Source organism: Spea bombifrons, chromosome 4 (genome assembly GCF_027358695.1).
Source record: "Spea bombifrons isolate aSpeBom1 chromosome 4, aSpeBom1.2.pri, whole genome shotgun sequence".
NCBI classification, from domain to species: Eukaryota; Metazoa; Chordata; class Amphibia; order Anura; family Pelobatidae; genus Spea; species Spea bombifrons.
The window spans coordinates 53,985,385-53,997,743 of record NC_071090.1 but is presented as its reverse complement, the minus strand read 5'-3'; the positions used below and the strand labels follow the sequence as shown (position 1 = coordinate 53,997,743).

General features: G+C 35.5%; 1 protein-coding gene across 2 annotated transcripts in view; it reads right to left on the bottom strand.

Moving 5' to 3' along the window:
* Nucleotides 1-5,772: 5,772 nt before the first annotated feature.
* The window catches only part of MET (MET proto-oncogene, receptor tyrosine kinase), a 49,694-nt gene continuing 43,107 nt past the window's right edge, over nucleotides 5,773-12,359 (bottom strand). For both annotated transcript variants that reach the window (XM_053462289.1, XM_053462290.1), the window contains exons 18-20: nucleotides 11,102-11,267; nucleotides 6,980-7,116; nucleotides 5,773-6,143 (exon numbers count right to left, since the gene is read on the bottom strand). In XM_053462289.1, the coding sequence (XP_053318264.1) occupies nucleotides 5,933-6,143; nucleotides 6,980-7,116; nucleotides 11,102-11,267 (514 nt within the window). In that variant the 3' untranslated portion in view covers nucleotides 5,773-5,932. The remainder of the gene's footprint in view (nucleotides 6,144-6,979; nucleotides 7,117-11,101; nucleotides 11,268-12,359) is intronic.

Here is a 12,359-nt window from a genome sequence, read left to right as displayed (position 1 = left end):
CATGGAAAAACCACTGCTGACCATAACAGAACACAAAGGCTCATCTCACATTTGCCAAAAAACATCTTGATGACAACCAACATGTTTGGGATAATATTCTGTGGACTAATGAGTTAAAACTGAACTTTTTGGAAGATATGGGTCCTGTTACAGCTGGTGTAAAGCTAACACACCATTCCACAATAAGAACATCATAACAACACAGTGGTGGTAGTGTGATGGTCTGGGGCTGCTTTGCTGCTTCAGGACCTGGACGACTTGCAATAATTGATGGAACAATGAATTCTCTACTAGATAATCTAGAAGGAGAATGTGTGGCCATCAGTTCTGACCTAAAGCTAAAACACAGTTGCGTTATGAGGCGAGATAATGATCTGAAGCACACAAGCAAGTCCACCTCTGAATGGCTCAAAAGAAACAAAATTAAGGTTTTGCAGTGGCATAGTCATAGTTCTGACTTGGATCCGATTGAGGTGCAGTGGCATGACCTTAAAAAGACTTAAAAGACTCATTGCCAGTTATCACAAACACATGATTGGAGTTGTTGCCGTTAAGAGTGGCACAACCAGTTCTTACGTTTAGGGGCAATTACTTTTGTCCCATAGATGACATAATCATTTAACAGCTGCATTTTGTGTTTATTCATATTGTCTTATCTTAAAATTAGTTGTATTATCTGAAACTTTTAAATGTGACAAAAAACTAAAAAAAAAAAGAAGAAAGGGAAGGGGCAAATTCATTTCACAGCACTGTTTATTGATATATGATTAAATGTTGGTCTATATTATGAAGTATTACTGTTCCTTTAATGTTAAATATCCAAACTCAAAAGCAGACAGCTAAAAATAGGATTTCAAACCTTACACTACTGAACTAGAAAAGGAGTCGCTTTACAGCCTTTGAACAACATACTGTAACATGAAACTGTATTAATATTTCAATTAAAGTCGAGAATGCATTAACATTGAGTACTCCTTATTCACTCTCTTTCTGAATTAAAAAAAAAACAATTTAGCACAGCATTGATTTCCTTAAAGAATATGGTTTCCTATTTCATAGGTACGTTCAAAAAGTTCAATAGTAATTTACTAACGTTTTTTTAAGCCACTATTCATTTCTTATTATGAAATAAAAGGTGTGGGCTGTGTTTAAAGAAAAACAGAAATAATTTCAAAGCCCTGTCTCAGTTTACCCATTTCCCCTACACCTATCATTCAACTGGCGACAGCGGTTATGTAATACTATAGGAATAACCAATTGTCTGTGATTGCCAGTATGAAACTTATTCAAGCACTCGAGCTTCTGCAAGGAAAATACTTTCTTGACAATGTTATGCAGTTCCCATCTAGAATGACTGACATGTCTTGCTGATGCATTACTGTCCCTTTAATCATATTACCCGTCATTTTGTAAATGCTAGTAAGGCAGAGCAACCAAACATAATATGTTGCCGTTTGACTTTTACAAATGTTAGTTACCCATTAATAGGAAAACGTATATGACCATGATAGCAGGGACTAACAGACGAGCATGTACCTGCCCAACATGAGACCTTTAGTTTACAATACCTGGGGTGGTAAAAATTAGCCACAACTGCCCCAGTCTACAATTCTTATGGTGTTCAGGTAGTAATGACTGACTGTATATCAAGGGAGCTGCAGTCAACAACGAAAAGTTAGTGTGTAATGTAGGCCACCACAAGTCTACAATTCCCATGAAGTTCAGCAATATGGCTGGCTAAATATTATTGTAGTGCAGTCAACATTTTTGTTTGTATTGTAGAATTGGATCCCACAGCATCTTAACGCATGTCTCAACAGCTGAAGTATTAACTAACCCTAGCTGTAATACATGTTTGGAATAAACTACCTTGTGTCTGCAGCATGCAAACTGTGTCTCTGGCCAGGTAGGGATTATGTTCCTGTGAAGGAGCAGCCGCCAGAGTGAAGGAGGAGAGGAGACCAGCTAGAGGGAAATGAAGGAAGCAGGCCTAACCACTCTGCTGCACTCCCCTGACTTCAAGGAGTTTTTTTCTGTTCTCTATGTCTAGTTAACCTACTCTAAACAGTATACTGTTTTTCTCCCCCAATGCCGCTGCTCCATGGGGCCTCTTTGATTTTCCAGGGGATAGGGACAAATTCTTCCATCCTGCATGAAGCTGATGGAAATTCCTTATCCTTGTGAACATGAGGAGTTCTATTTGTCATTTCGGTTCCACTGTCCCTAGAAATTCTCTAGAAAACCAACCCAATCATAATATATAATCAATTTAATTTGGGTTAAATTGATTTGAATGGTTATGCACCCAATAATGCATTCCTTAGGACAAGGGTTATTGAGGAGTGTCAGGAAATAAGACTAGCAGGTTCAGTCACATGTATAACTTGATTCCAAAAATACAGCTTATGTGAAGATCTACCTGGTACAGAATAGGATGTCATGATAAATAAGGTTGACATGTAAGTAAGGGTAAATTTAATGGTGATGACAGTTCCATCTTCAAGATGTAATAAAACAACCACTGCTATACTTGGTGTTAGTGGTTTAATGCTCTGAATGATTTCATTGCTCAACTCCTGGGTACAGTAAGTGGCAAAGCATGAATGAAGCTTCAACTTTCTGACACAGCTGCATTACTTGTCCAAGAATCATGGCTCCTTCTTCAGTGCTCAATGACTTTGATCCAGCTGAAGTTTACTGACAATATAATTAATGTAACGTGAGTAATGTGTCCGCTCCTGCCAAACATTGTTAAACTGTACTTGAAGGCCATCATGCAGAACATAGCTGTGAATCACAGAAGTGAATGTGATAAAAGGTCAGTAAAAGAAACAAAAGACTTCTTCACTAAGGGATAGTGTGTGTAAAGATACTGTCATGCTCTAGATTGTAAGCCTGTTTGAACAGGGCCCGCTTTATCTCCTGTTTCTGTAAGTCAAATTGTTCTGTTATGCACTACTCGTCATGTCCTGTTTACCCATTGTACAGCGCTGCGGAATCTGATGGTGCTATATAAAACAATAAAAAATAATAATAGCTTTAGACAGAAATCGTAATGCATGGCTTGTGTCATTCACAAGAAAGACAGTAGGGAAGTGTTGGGCAACTGCAGGTCAGTAAGTCTTACAAAATCTGGAACATCGGAGGTGTTAGAGGCTAATACAATGAGGGAATTAAAACATGCATTGGGTAGGCATAAATATACGTGGGAACTTCTGGGCTCTGGCTACCCGGAACTTTACCTTGCGGGAAGCGGCCAGGAACGCCCACTGACGTCAGTGGGCAGTCCCGTGAGGTCGGTGGGAGTTCCCCTGACGTCGGGGGAGTTCCTGCTGACGGCGGGATGGTTGTCTTTATGGACCTATTATTGCTATATACCCTGCTATCTACATTTTATTAGCGTTCTCTAATCCATGGTCTTCCTGCAATCTTATTGAAGTCAACTGTGAATCTCCACACGTTTGACAGTGTTGATTGTTTCCATTTTGCCTCATTTCTGGACTTTGGGTAAACATACTTGGTGGCATCCTAGGAATTTCCCAGCAACCTTGTAATTTCTTGCTTTATTTATGAGACTATGTTTGAATATATGGTGTAAAACATATTTCCTTTCACAATACTTAAACATTTTTTTCTAGTTTCTAGTAGTTAATAGTTTAAGGGCAGTTATCTAAATGTTAAGTAATATTTTTTAGCTCTCCACTGCAATTTAATTCCCACATTTTTTTCATAGAATGAATACCATATCAGCAAGCCCTGTAACAATATGAAATAAGCTATTGCACAGGTAAACATGTTGACTCTCCAAATTCCTGGTGTTACAGGTGGACAGAGCAGCGTGCATTCTTGCATATATACAAGTAAGGGAATACAGGTGGATTGCATGCTATTCTGTACCCTTTCTATAACTAAGATCCATTCTTCATAACCGCACAGTTTGCCCTTAAGAAAAATGAAACACAAATGCAGAATTTCAGCAGACTGAATCTTGGTTTACAGTCTTTTAGCACACTTTCTCTTAGAACAAATTGCATGCTTACTCCGAAGAAAACACTTTATTGAGCATCTTGCAAAACTAATTAGCCATATTTATTGCGGTGCTAAAAGATGCACTCTCCGTCACACGAATTATGTGAGCTATATGAAATTTCAAAATGTTTATCATATTTAATGTGTTGGTATGTTCAACAAAAAATGCTCAAACTTGTTTCTACATCCCAGAAAAGCAATCATTAGAGGCACTAAAAGAAGTCATCGCAGAAAATTAGTATTTATTCCGTAAGCATATTCGTTTTGACCTTCCTCTTGAATGTCCATATCGCCATATAAAATCAATACAACCTGAATTTGCTAAACATTTCACAATTATAATGCAGGGTAATTCGAAGAGTGGGTTTGGATTTAATAATCCAAATACATCAGAGCGTGAGAAGGAAATTGGTGCTATACCATTAGAAATACATATTAGAGAGGTGTAATTATAAAATAAATTGTAAATACCATTATGTATTTTTCTTTAATATTAGGCATGTATACTAAAATATGTGTGCTTTGTTTAGTAGCATTGAATGTGAAAATGGTAAAATAGATTATTTCCCCTTCTTTTTACACTTCCCATCTATCTCTACTTTTATCGATTTCTTTTTTCTTATATTCAGTGCTGATGAAGCAAAAAAAGGAGGCTGATTACCCATTTTGCACAACCTGTAGACAACCATGTGTGTTGCTACTATAGGCTGGCGCAAATCAACAGTAAAAATAATAACGCATTTGCAACAGCATTTTCTTTACACTTTGGGAATTAATGCCATTTTACTGTGCCTTTTCCTTTTGTATTACAACACATCATATTGTTTTTTTTAAACTTTATTAACACATGTAAGATCAAAATGAAACATACATTTCCACCATATATAACAATTACACATTAAAGAAATGTTGAACATAGCATTAAAAATAAACATTTATTTATAAAAATATAAAACTTTTAAATGCCATACATTAACTCAACAAATCCAGTAACATCCTACGACAAAGAAAACTGTACACAGTTAAGTGAAAAAATTCCACAGGAACAAGCATTTTATTTCCAGTCACTGTCTTGACTCGCTTTGCAAACATTACTAAAGTGTTGGAGTGGCCAATATAAGAGATAGTTAATGGCCAGATATGACTTGCAGGAAAGTGCATTTTCCAGTATTGTTTTATTTCCATCCAGGACGGCCGAGTTTGAGCAAGAAGAAAATTTGTTCATTTACACATGGTTCGCTAGAATGGTCAGGTGTTCATACTATGCCAGTGTGCTTGCCTCCTTCCCTGATCTTATATATGTACCTCTGTGCAACACATCAGTTTTGGGCCTGTAAAACACAGGCGCTATAAACATGGTACTAGTGTCTTACTTGCCCACAATGGACAAAACAGTTTGTGAATATATTTAGAAGAGTCCTTACAGCAGAACTGTCCCCAAAAATAATTTTACTTCTGGTTTAAACATAGGCAATATTTGCCTAATTAAAAGTGCTATGTAACACAGAAATTAATACAGCAGGCAGAGACGTCACATTAATTAGGAAAGAAAAATATGAATAGCAGGAGTCGGTACATTTGACCATTAGGATAACACAAGCCACTTTCCACAGTGCATGGGTACATTTCTTATAAATGCGCTTAAAGAAAGCATGTTCATATAAGCAGGTTAAACCCATAAAAAGTAGCCTGAAATCCAATACATGCTGTTTTTCCATAAATTTTTCCATCACTCCATCCTCCATCACAAAATAAAAGAAAGAAATATCGTACCATTTCTTCTACAGCAATTTGTAGCTGCAACAAGAAACTTGCAAAGTTCTTTTCTAGTGCAATAAAAAAATAAAATGTAAAAACCAGAATAACAAAAGGTTTCGATTTGAATAACTGTAGTAATATTTGGTCACGTTTCCACGTTGAAATCCATGTTATCTTCTGAGGACAGAAGGGAGGGATAGGGAGCTGTGCATTTTATGTTGACATATGTGGTATTAACAAGAACGTAATGTTCCCCTATGAAAGTGGAGAAGATAGAAGAAATTCTTGAGACCAGTTCAGAAAACGTTGGACGTAGTTCTGGTTTCGGATGCCAGCATTTCAGCATTACTTCAAACCTGTTTTCAGGAAAGTAAATAATTATGTTGAAAAAGAAGACAAGGATTTGCCAAGACTTCAAAAATATTTTTGTATATATATGATAATTATTGCAATATATTTCACAAATTTTGAAATGTTTTGTTTGGCTTCCCTCTATGTACTTATAGTAAGTGAAAATATAGCAGCTTTTCTAACGCAGGGTAAATAATAGTTCTAGGTAACATCTGTTAGATGAAGAATAGGCTAGTGTTCAGCAAGGAGAATTCCAATATATAGCTGAAAACTCTCTCACTATATTCTCACTATATTATATTATATATATATATATATATATATATATATATATATATATATATATATATATATATATATATATATATATATATATATATATATATTCTCTCATACTTTCCCAATCTCTGAAGGATAGGTAAGGGAGATATGAACAAAGAACAAAAAACAAGGACAGAGACAACAAAATAACCCATGTGGTATATTTTAGGGTGTTCTATACACAAAAGGCTTTCATTTTAAATGGAATTTTTAATGAGATTCAACTGCACACAGAACAACAGCGCAAATCAGTGGATTTCTGCCTGTCATATCTGGAGCTCAGTGGTTCTGTAATTATACACTACATAATCAATCTGAAGAGATGAAGTTGTTCACTGCTTGGGTTTCTGGAGACCAAAATTGAAGAGCTATGGCTTATAGTATAGAAAAGACCTTCTTCTACATTAAGCTGCAATAAAACAAAAACAGAGGAAAAAATGCCCTGATTGCACTTAACTGATGCAGTTTAAATTTGCATTCATTTTATTTGAGAAAAAACAAACAATAAGCAGATACTCACAGTGGATCAGGGCAGTATTCAGGCTGTAGTAGTCTACGTCCTTGTAGCAAGTAGATAGTTATGTCAAAAGAGTTCACATCAGGGTATGGTGGTGCTCCTCTTGTCATGAGTTCCCATAACAGTATACCGAACGACCACTACAAATAAACACAGTTCATTGCCATTAGTACTCTGATCCTAAATCTTTTTTTATGATATTGAATCTGACCTCTCTCAGTATCAAAATGTAACAAAATCTGCATATTTCAACAATTTGTTCAAATCCTCGAAAATGAGGAGGTTCCCTCAACAAAGAAAACTAAAACGAAGCAAAGAGCTCAGAGTTTTCATTTAACTTTCCCTCACTCTCATACTCTTATTCACTCTGAAAAATCATGAGAGAGAGTAGGTTTTAGTGTGAGAGAGTGTGAGAAAGCATGATAGCCATGAGAGAGCAAACGACAATGAATTTAGGTTCCCAATGTTTATCCAAATGCGAATGGGCAGGAAATGAGATTAATTGTCCAAATACAAATAGACCAAAAGTATACTATATAGTATAAATTATATACTATAAAGTTCTAACTCATATGCTAAAAATACAGCACAAGAAAAGGAACCTACTGTTTCTGTGCACATGCTCCTTAATGACATAATTCTCAGCTCTTTAAATTACATTATATTCATGACATCATTTTCTATTAAATGTCAGTTATGTGAAGAGGAACACTGCTAACTAACCTCTGTTTTTCTTGTACTCTAATACTGTTTCTGTGTGGAATGAGCGCATATCAATTGCTTTTTATCTCTAAGGAAAAGTCAAGCATTCTTCACAAACTATTCTTACTTGCATATTTTAGTTTGGAAACAAGACAGATTTTTATAGTGATAAAGAGGAATATTCACTAAAAAAATCCAGCCATCAGTTCAACTAAGCATGGACAAGACTGAAGTGCACTTGCTTGCTACAAGTTGATCTCAATGACTTCTGAGATTATATTCGGTGAGTTTTTTTGTTTGTGAAAGTTAAACAAAAAATGGGGTTCCCTGAGCTGGACTTATGTTTATATATATATATATATATATCTACACACAATTCAATGGCATAACATCTAGGAGGGAATGTTAAAGAACCAGTGCCTAATGGTTCTATTTTATTTTCATGGTATCTAACCTAGAAGCCACTTACTACAGTTCAGTTATTGGATTGAACATTTCTCATATCCCATCCGTGTTGCTTACAACCTTCAATCAGGATGAAATCTAGCTTGGAGCCAAGTGAAAAGCAATAAAGTGCAGAATGTACACATGGGTCTAAGGTGGAATGCCCACATCACGTTTTGTAAGGGGACCATGGAACTCATGCACTGTTGCTTCCATAACACATGACAATATAAGCCTCACACATCTTATACTGTGAGACGTAAGAAAAAAAGAGCGTGTTTAGAAAAAAAAAAGAGAACTTTAAATTTAAAACTGCCTGTAGCACAATAAAGAGGAGTAGACTACACAGTGCACCTTGTAACATAATATTTCATGCCTTCTTAATAAACTTTTGACTTGGAGCAGGAGCCATCTTTCATAACTGCTTTGGGAACCATGACAAAAATATAACAAAAATAAAATAAAAAATATATAACAAAAAAAATATTAAACAAAAATAAATATAAGAAATCAACTTAAGAGCAAATGGAGTGTTCAATACAGTTTTATACAGCTTTTACAAATGGGAAGCATAGGGTACAATGGTAGAAACCATTCAAGTGACCCTGTCACCAAAAATACAATAATCAATAATGCAACACTTTAGTTAAAACTGTCTAAGCATAATTGGTACATATTTATAGCCAACTATAAAAGTAGTGTGATAGCCATGCTGCTAATCTTTTTTTGTTAAAACATAAAATAAATACATTTGTTTAACAAGTCTGATGATGTGATGGAAAGTATATTTAAGGTGGATATTTTGAATAGATGAAAAATATTATGTAGAAATGAAAAAAGAAGGATTTCTCCCATCTACCTATATCATCTGACAATCCTGGCCAGCAGGAGTTTAATCGGAGAAAGGTTCCTCTAACAACTGGAGCCTTATTTCTTTGCCATGTGTGCAGCAATATTCCTATCTAATAATCAGACGGATCTGGTGTGTTTTATTCTAAGTTCCAGCATCTTACAAAATCCATTTCCTATCTTAGGAATGATTGAACTGCGCTCAAATATATTCTTGGACCTTTACGTTCATACTAATTTAACAAAGCTGCCTTATGGGAACATGACGCGTATACGAAGTTTGACCTGCTCTTTGCGAACATATGAATATGGTGTCCAGATGTTTCGTCTAAATTTCTTTACAGGGCAAAATCCCAAAGTTGACTGACCTGCAATGTTTAGGTTAAAATAGCATAGATTTTCAAATTCATTTTTTTTTTTAATATATCATTACGCTTGGGAGTTATACTGTGAATAATCAGGAGAGACACCAAAGAGAGGGCTGATTCTGTTCTCTGTTCAGAGTGGTATCCATGTGGGCTTTAATGAATTCTGTGGAGAGATCCTGGAAATGTGAAGGAGACCAGGTCTCCAGGACTATGTCAAGTACACTATTCAAATAATAGAGAGGTTTCTTGAAGAACTATGAAGCAATAATCGTTGGGACATTTGTTAAATGTCATATTGTTTCATATTAGTATTGTCTGATTAGGTCTTGCTTGGCATATTGTAGGCACTTCTGTTCTTCCTTGAATTTACTACGCATGTGCTTGCCATCTGCACATGTTGGCCAATGATCAGGGCACACCTTGGGTGAGGCACAGTTAAGTAAGATTGCCCCAGAGTGTTGTGAAAGCAGCTAAACACTCCTAAAAGTATGATTGGCTTTGTTATCTTCAAAAAAATACAGAACTAGTTATACAACTAAATTACCCAGCTGCCATAGAAAAACATTTCTGTTATAGTGTTATAATGAACAAAGCTATAGGTAAGAAAACATGTTTATGTTGCAGACTAGATATCTGGAAAAACGTTTATATAAAATCCATTGGACCACCAATCTGATTTACTTTATGTTTCATTGAAATAAAAAATTGAAATGAGTTACAGACATAAAAAACTAAAATAACAGCACAGTAAAGTTTTGGGGTTGCATTAGGAATTATCATTCTGATTATCTGTTACAATATGATCTAAATAAGGTTGTCTGTTTCAATCTGTCTCTGTTAAATCTAATATGGGTTGACAGAGTTGGTGACCCAGAAGCCCGAAACACGCACAGATGCAGAAAAGGTTTTTGCTTCATATACAATCTTGCCCGCGAGGTGCAGCACCCTCTATAACTTTTAAAGTTCTTCTTCTTATAGTACTCACATGCCTTGCACATGGTTCTTACTGATGGGCAAATATCTTAAATTAAAATAAATAAAGAGTACATATATAACTTTCTAATGGTCTATTGCCTGGTTACATGGCATATGCAGATATCAATTGTAGCCTCTAAATAAATATTCTGGCAAGAGCGTGGAAGTGGATCTTGTGGATAACATTTCGAAAACCTGATTTGGCCCAAATATTAGTATGACGGATAGTCACACAAGTGTACTAATCCTATGTATTAAATATAGTTTTGTCATTTCCGTCATGCAGCTGGGCTAATTGTTATGCATGATCCTATGTGCAAGTACTTTGGGGTTGCAAGCATGGGGCCCTGATTTATTACACTGCCTAGGGCCCGTAGCACTATACTTTGGTTCCGTAGTAATATTATAAAGCACATATGCAATTCATCAGTCCAGTGTATGGGACTTAAGAGAACTCTAAACACTTTATAATTGAGCGATTAATAAAAAGCAAATGCAGTTCAGACTAAATTCAGGGCGGGTAGTCTTAAGACATTCATACTACACAGCGCAATGACCTAATACTAAATCTATCAAGAAACGTCTTATTGTAGTTTATTTGGAATGCTGTATTTAATAGCATAGAAAAAGGGGTGATCTGATTCTGATTGCAGAGACACTGATTGTAGTGGGGTACAGGTAAACTTTAGTGGCACTGAGCTTCATGCTTACTTACATATTAATATTATCAATTCAATCAACCGTAACACCACTAACCAAAAATATAACAGAAAAACAATATAATTACCACGTCAGATTTTGTAGTAAACTTTTGCGTTTGCAAGCTTTCCAAAGCCATCCATTTCACTGGTAGTTTTGCTCCGGTTTTGTTGTGGACACTGTAGTACTCCTTGTCGTAAACATCTCTTGCAAGTCCAAAGTCTGCAACCTTCACTGTAAAAGTCTCATCAAGCCTAAAAATACATAACAACACGGATGCTCTTGTTTAGAAACTCCATATCATTAGTACGTCTGGTGAGCTGCATTTCCCGGCTTCACATTATTAGCTCAATTAAATATGGTTTCAATCAGGAGCATGTCAATGATTTGAAATGTTCGAAAGTAATGTATACATGATTACGATTTGTTTGCAAATACTAACTTCAGAAATCATTAGATATTCAGAAGATGAAATTTCAACAATGATTTAATGAAATTTGAACGTGCAGTTTATTCTTGTTCTCTTGAATATATTGGACACTTACGGTACATTTCAGACAGTTTGATGCTGAGCGATAGGCCTAATACTAAAGGATTCTTGTCAATACTTTATTGCAGTCGCAGTAATAACCACGCTGAGTAATGAACACGTATAAAACAGGCTTTTCATACAAAATAGCTTTTCGGTAAGTTTTTTTTTTTCCCCACAGGTCACAGTGTTAAATGCATTGTGTAAAAAGAATATATATTTTGTTACATTTTTCCAGAACGGCCTTCCTGTTCGTTGTATATTTAATTTACTACATTGAATCATTAAAATCACTATGTCAGAGTAAATTTAAACACTTTTTAAGTACAGTGACCTGCTTTTAATTAAATGTGGATTTTACTGCTACATGTTAAAATGAAGAATGACTCAGAAAAGATATCAATTAGTTGGACGTTAGGAAAGATGGAAGGTGAGAATTGTCTGATCGGAAAAGTAACCCGATAAGGTACTTGTATACTCCATCAGCCTTGCACGCAGTGAAGGCAAGATGAGCTTAATTGAAGCTGTCAAAAATTCTAGGATTTTTATGCTACAGCTTGGTAGTAATATTTTATATATTATTAACTTGTCTCATCATAAATGGTCTTCATTCATCAGGTTAGATGCTACTGTGAATTAAAGTACTTTTTAAACATTGATTTATCCGTTCACAGACTTTCCACACACATTCATTTCTGCTACTTCATGGAAAATTTGAACCCACAAAATAGCATAGCATGGCATGATCCCAATCTAGTCTTGCAAGCAAAGGTTGCAAATCAGGAGATGCAAAATGAATTAGGACAACCTGGAACTT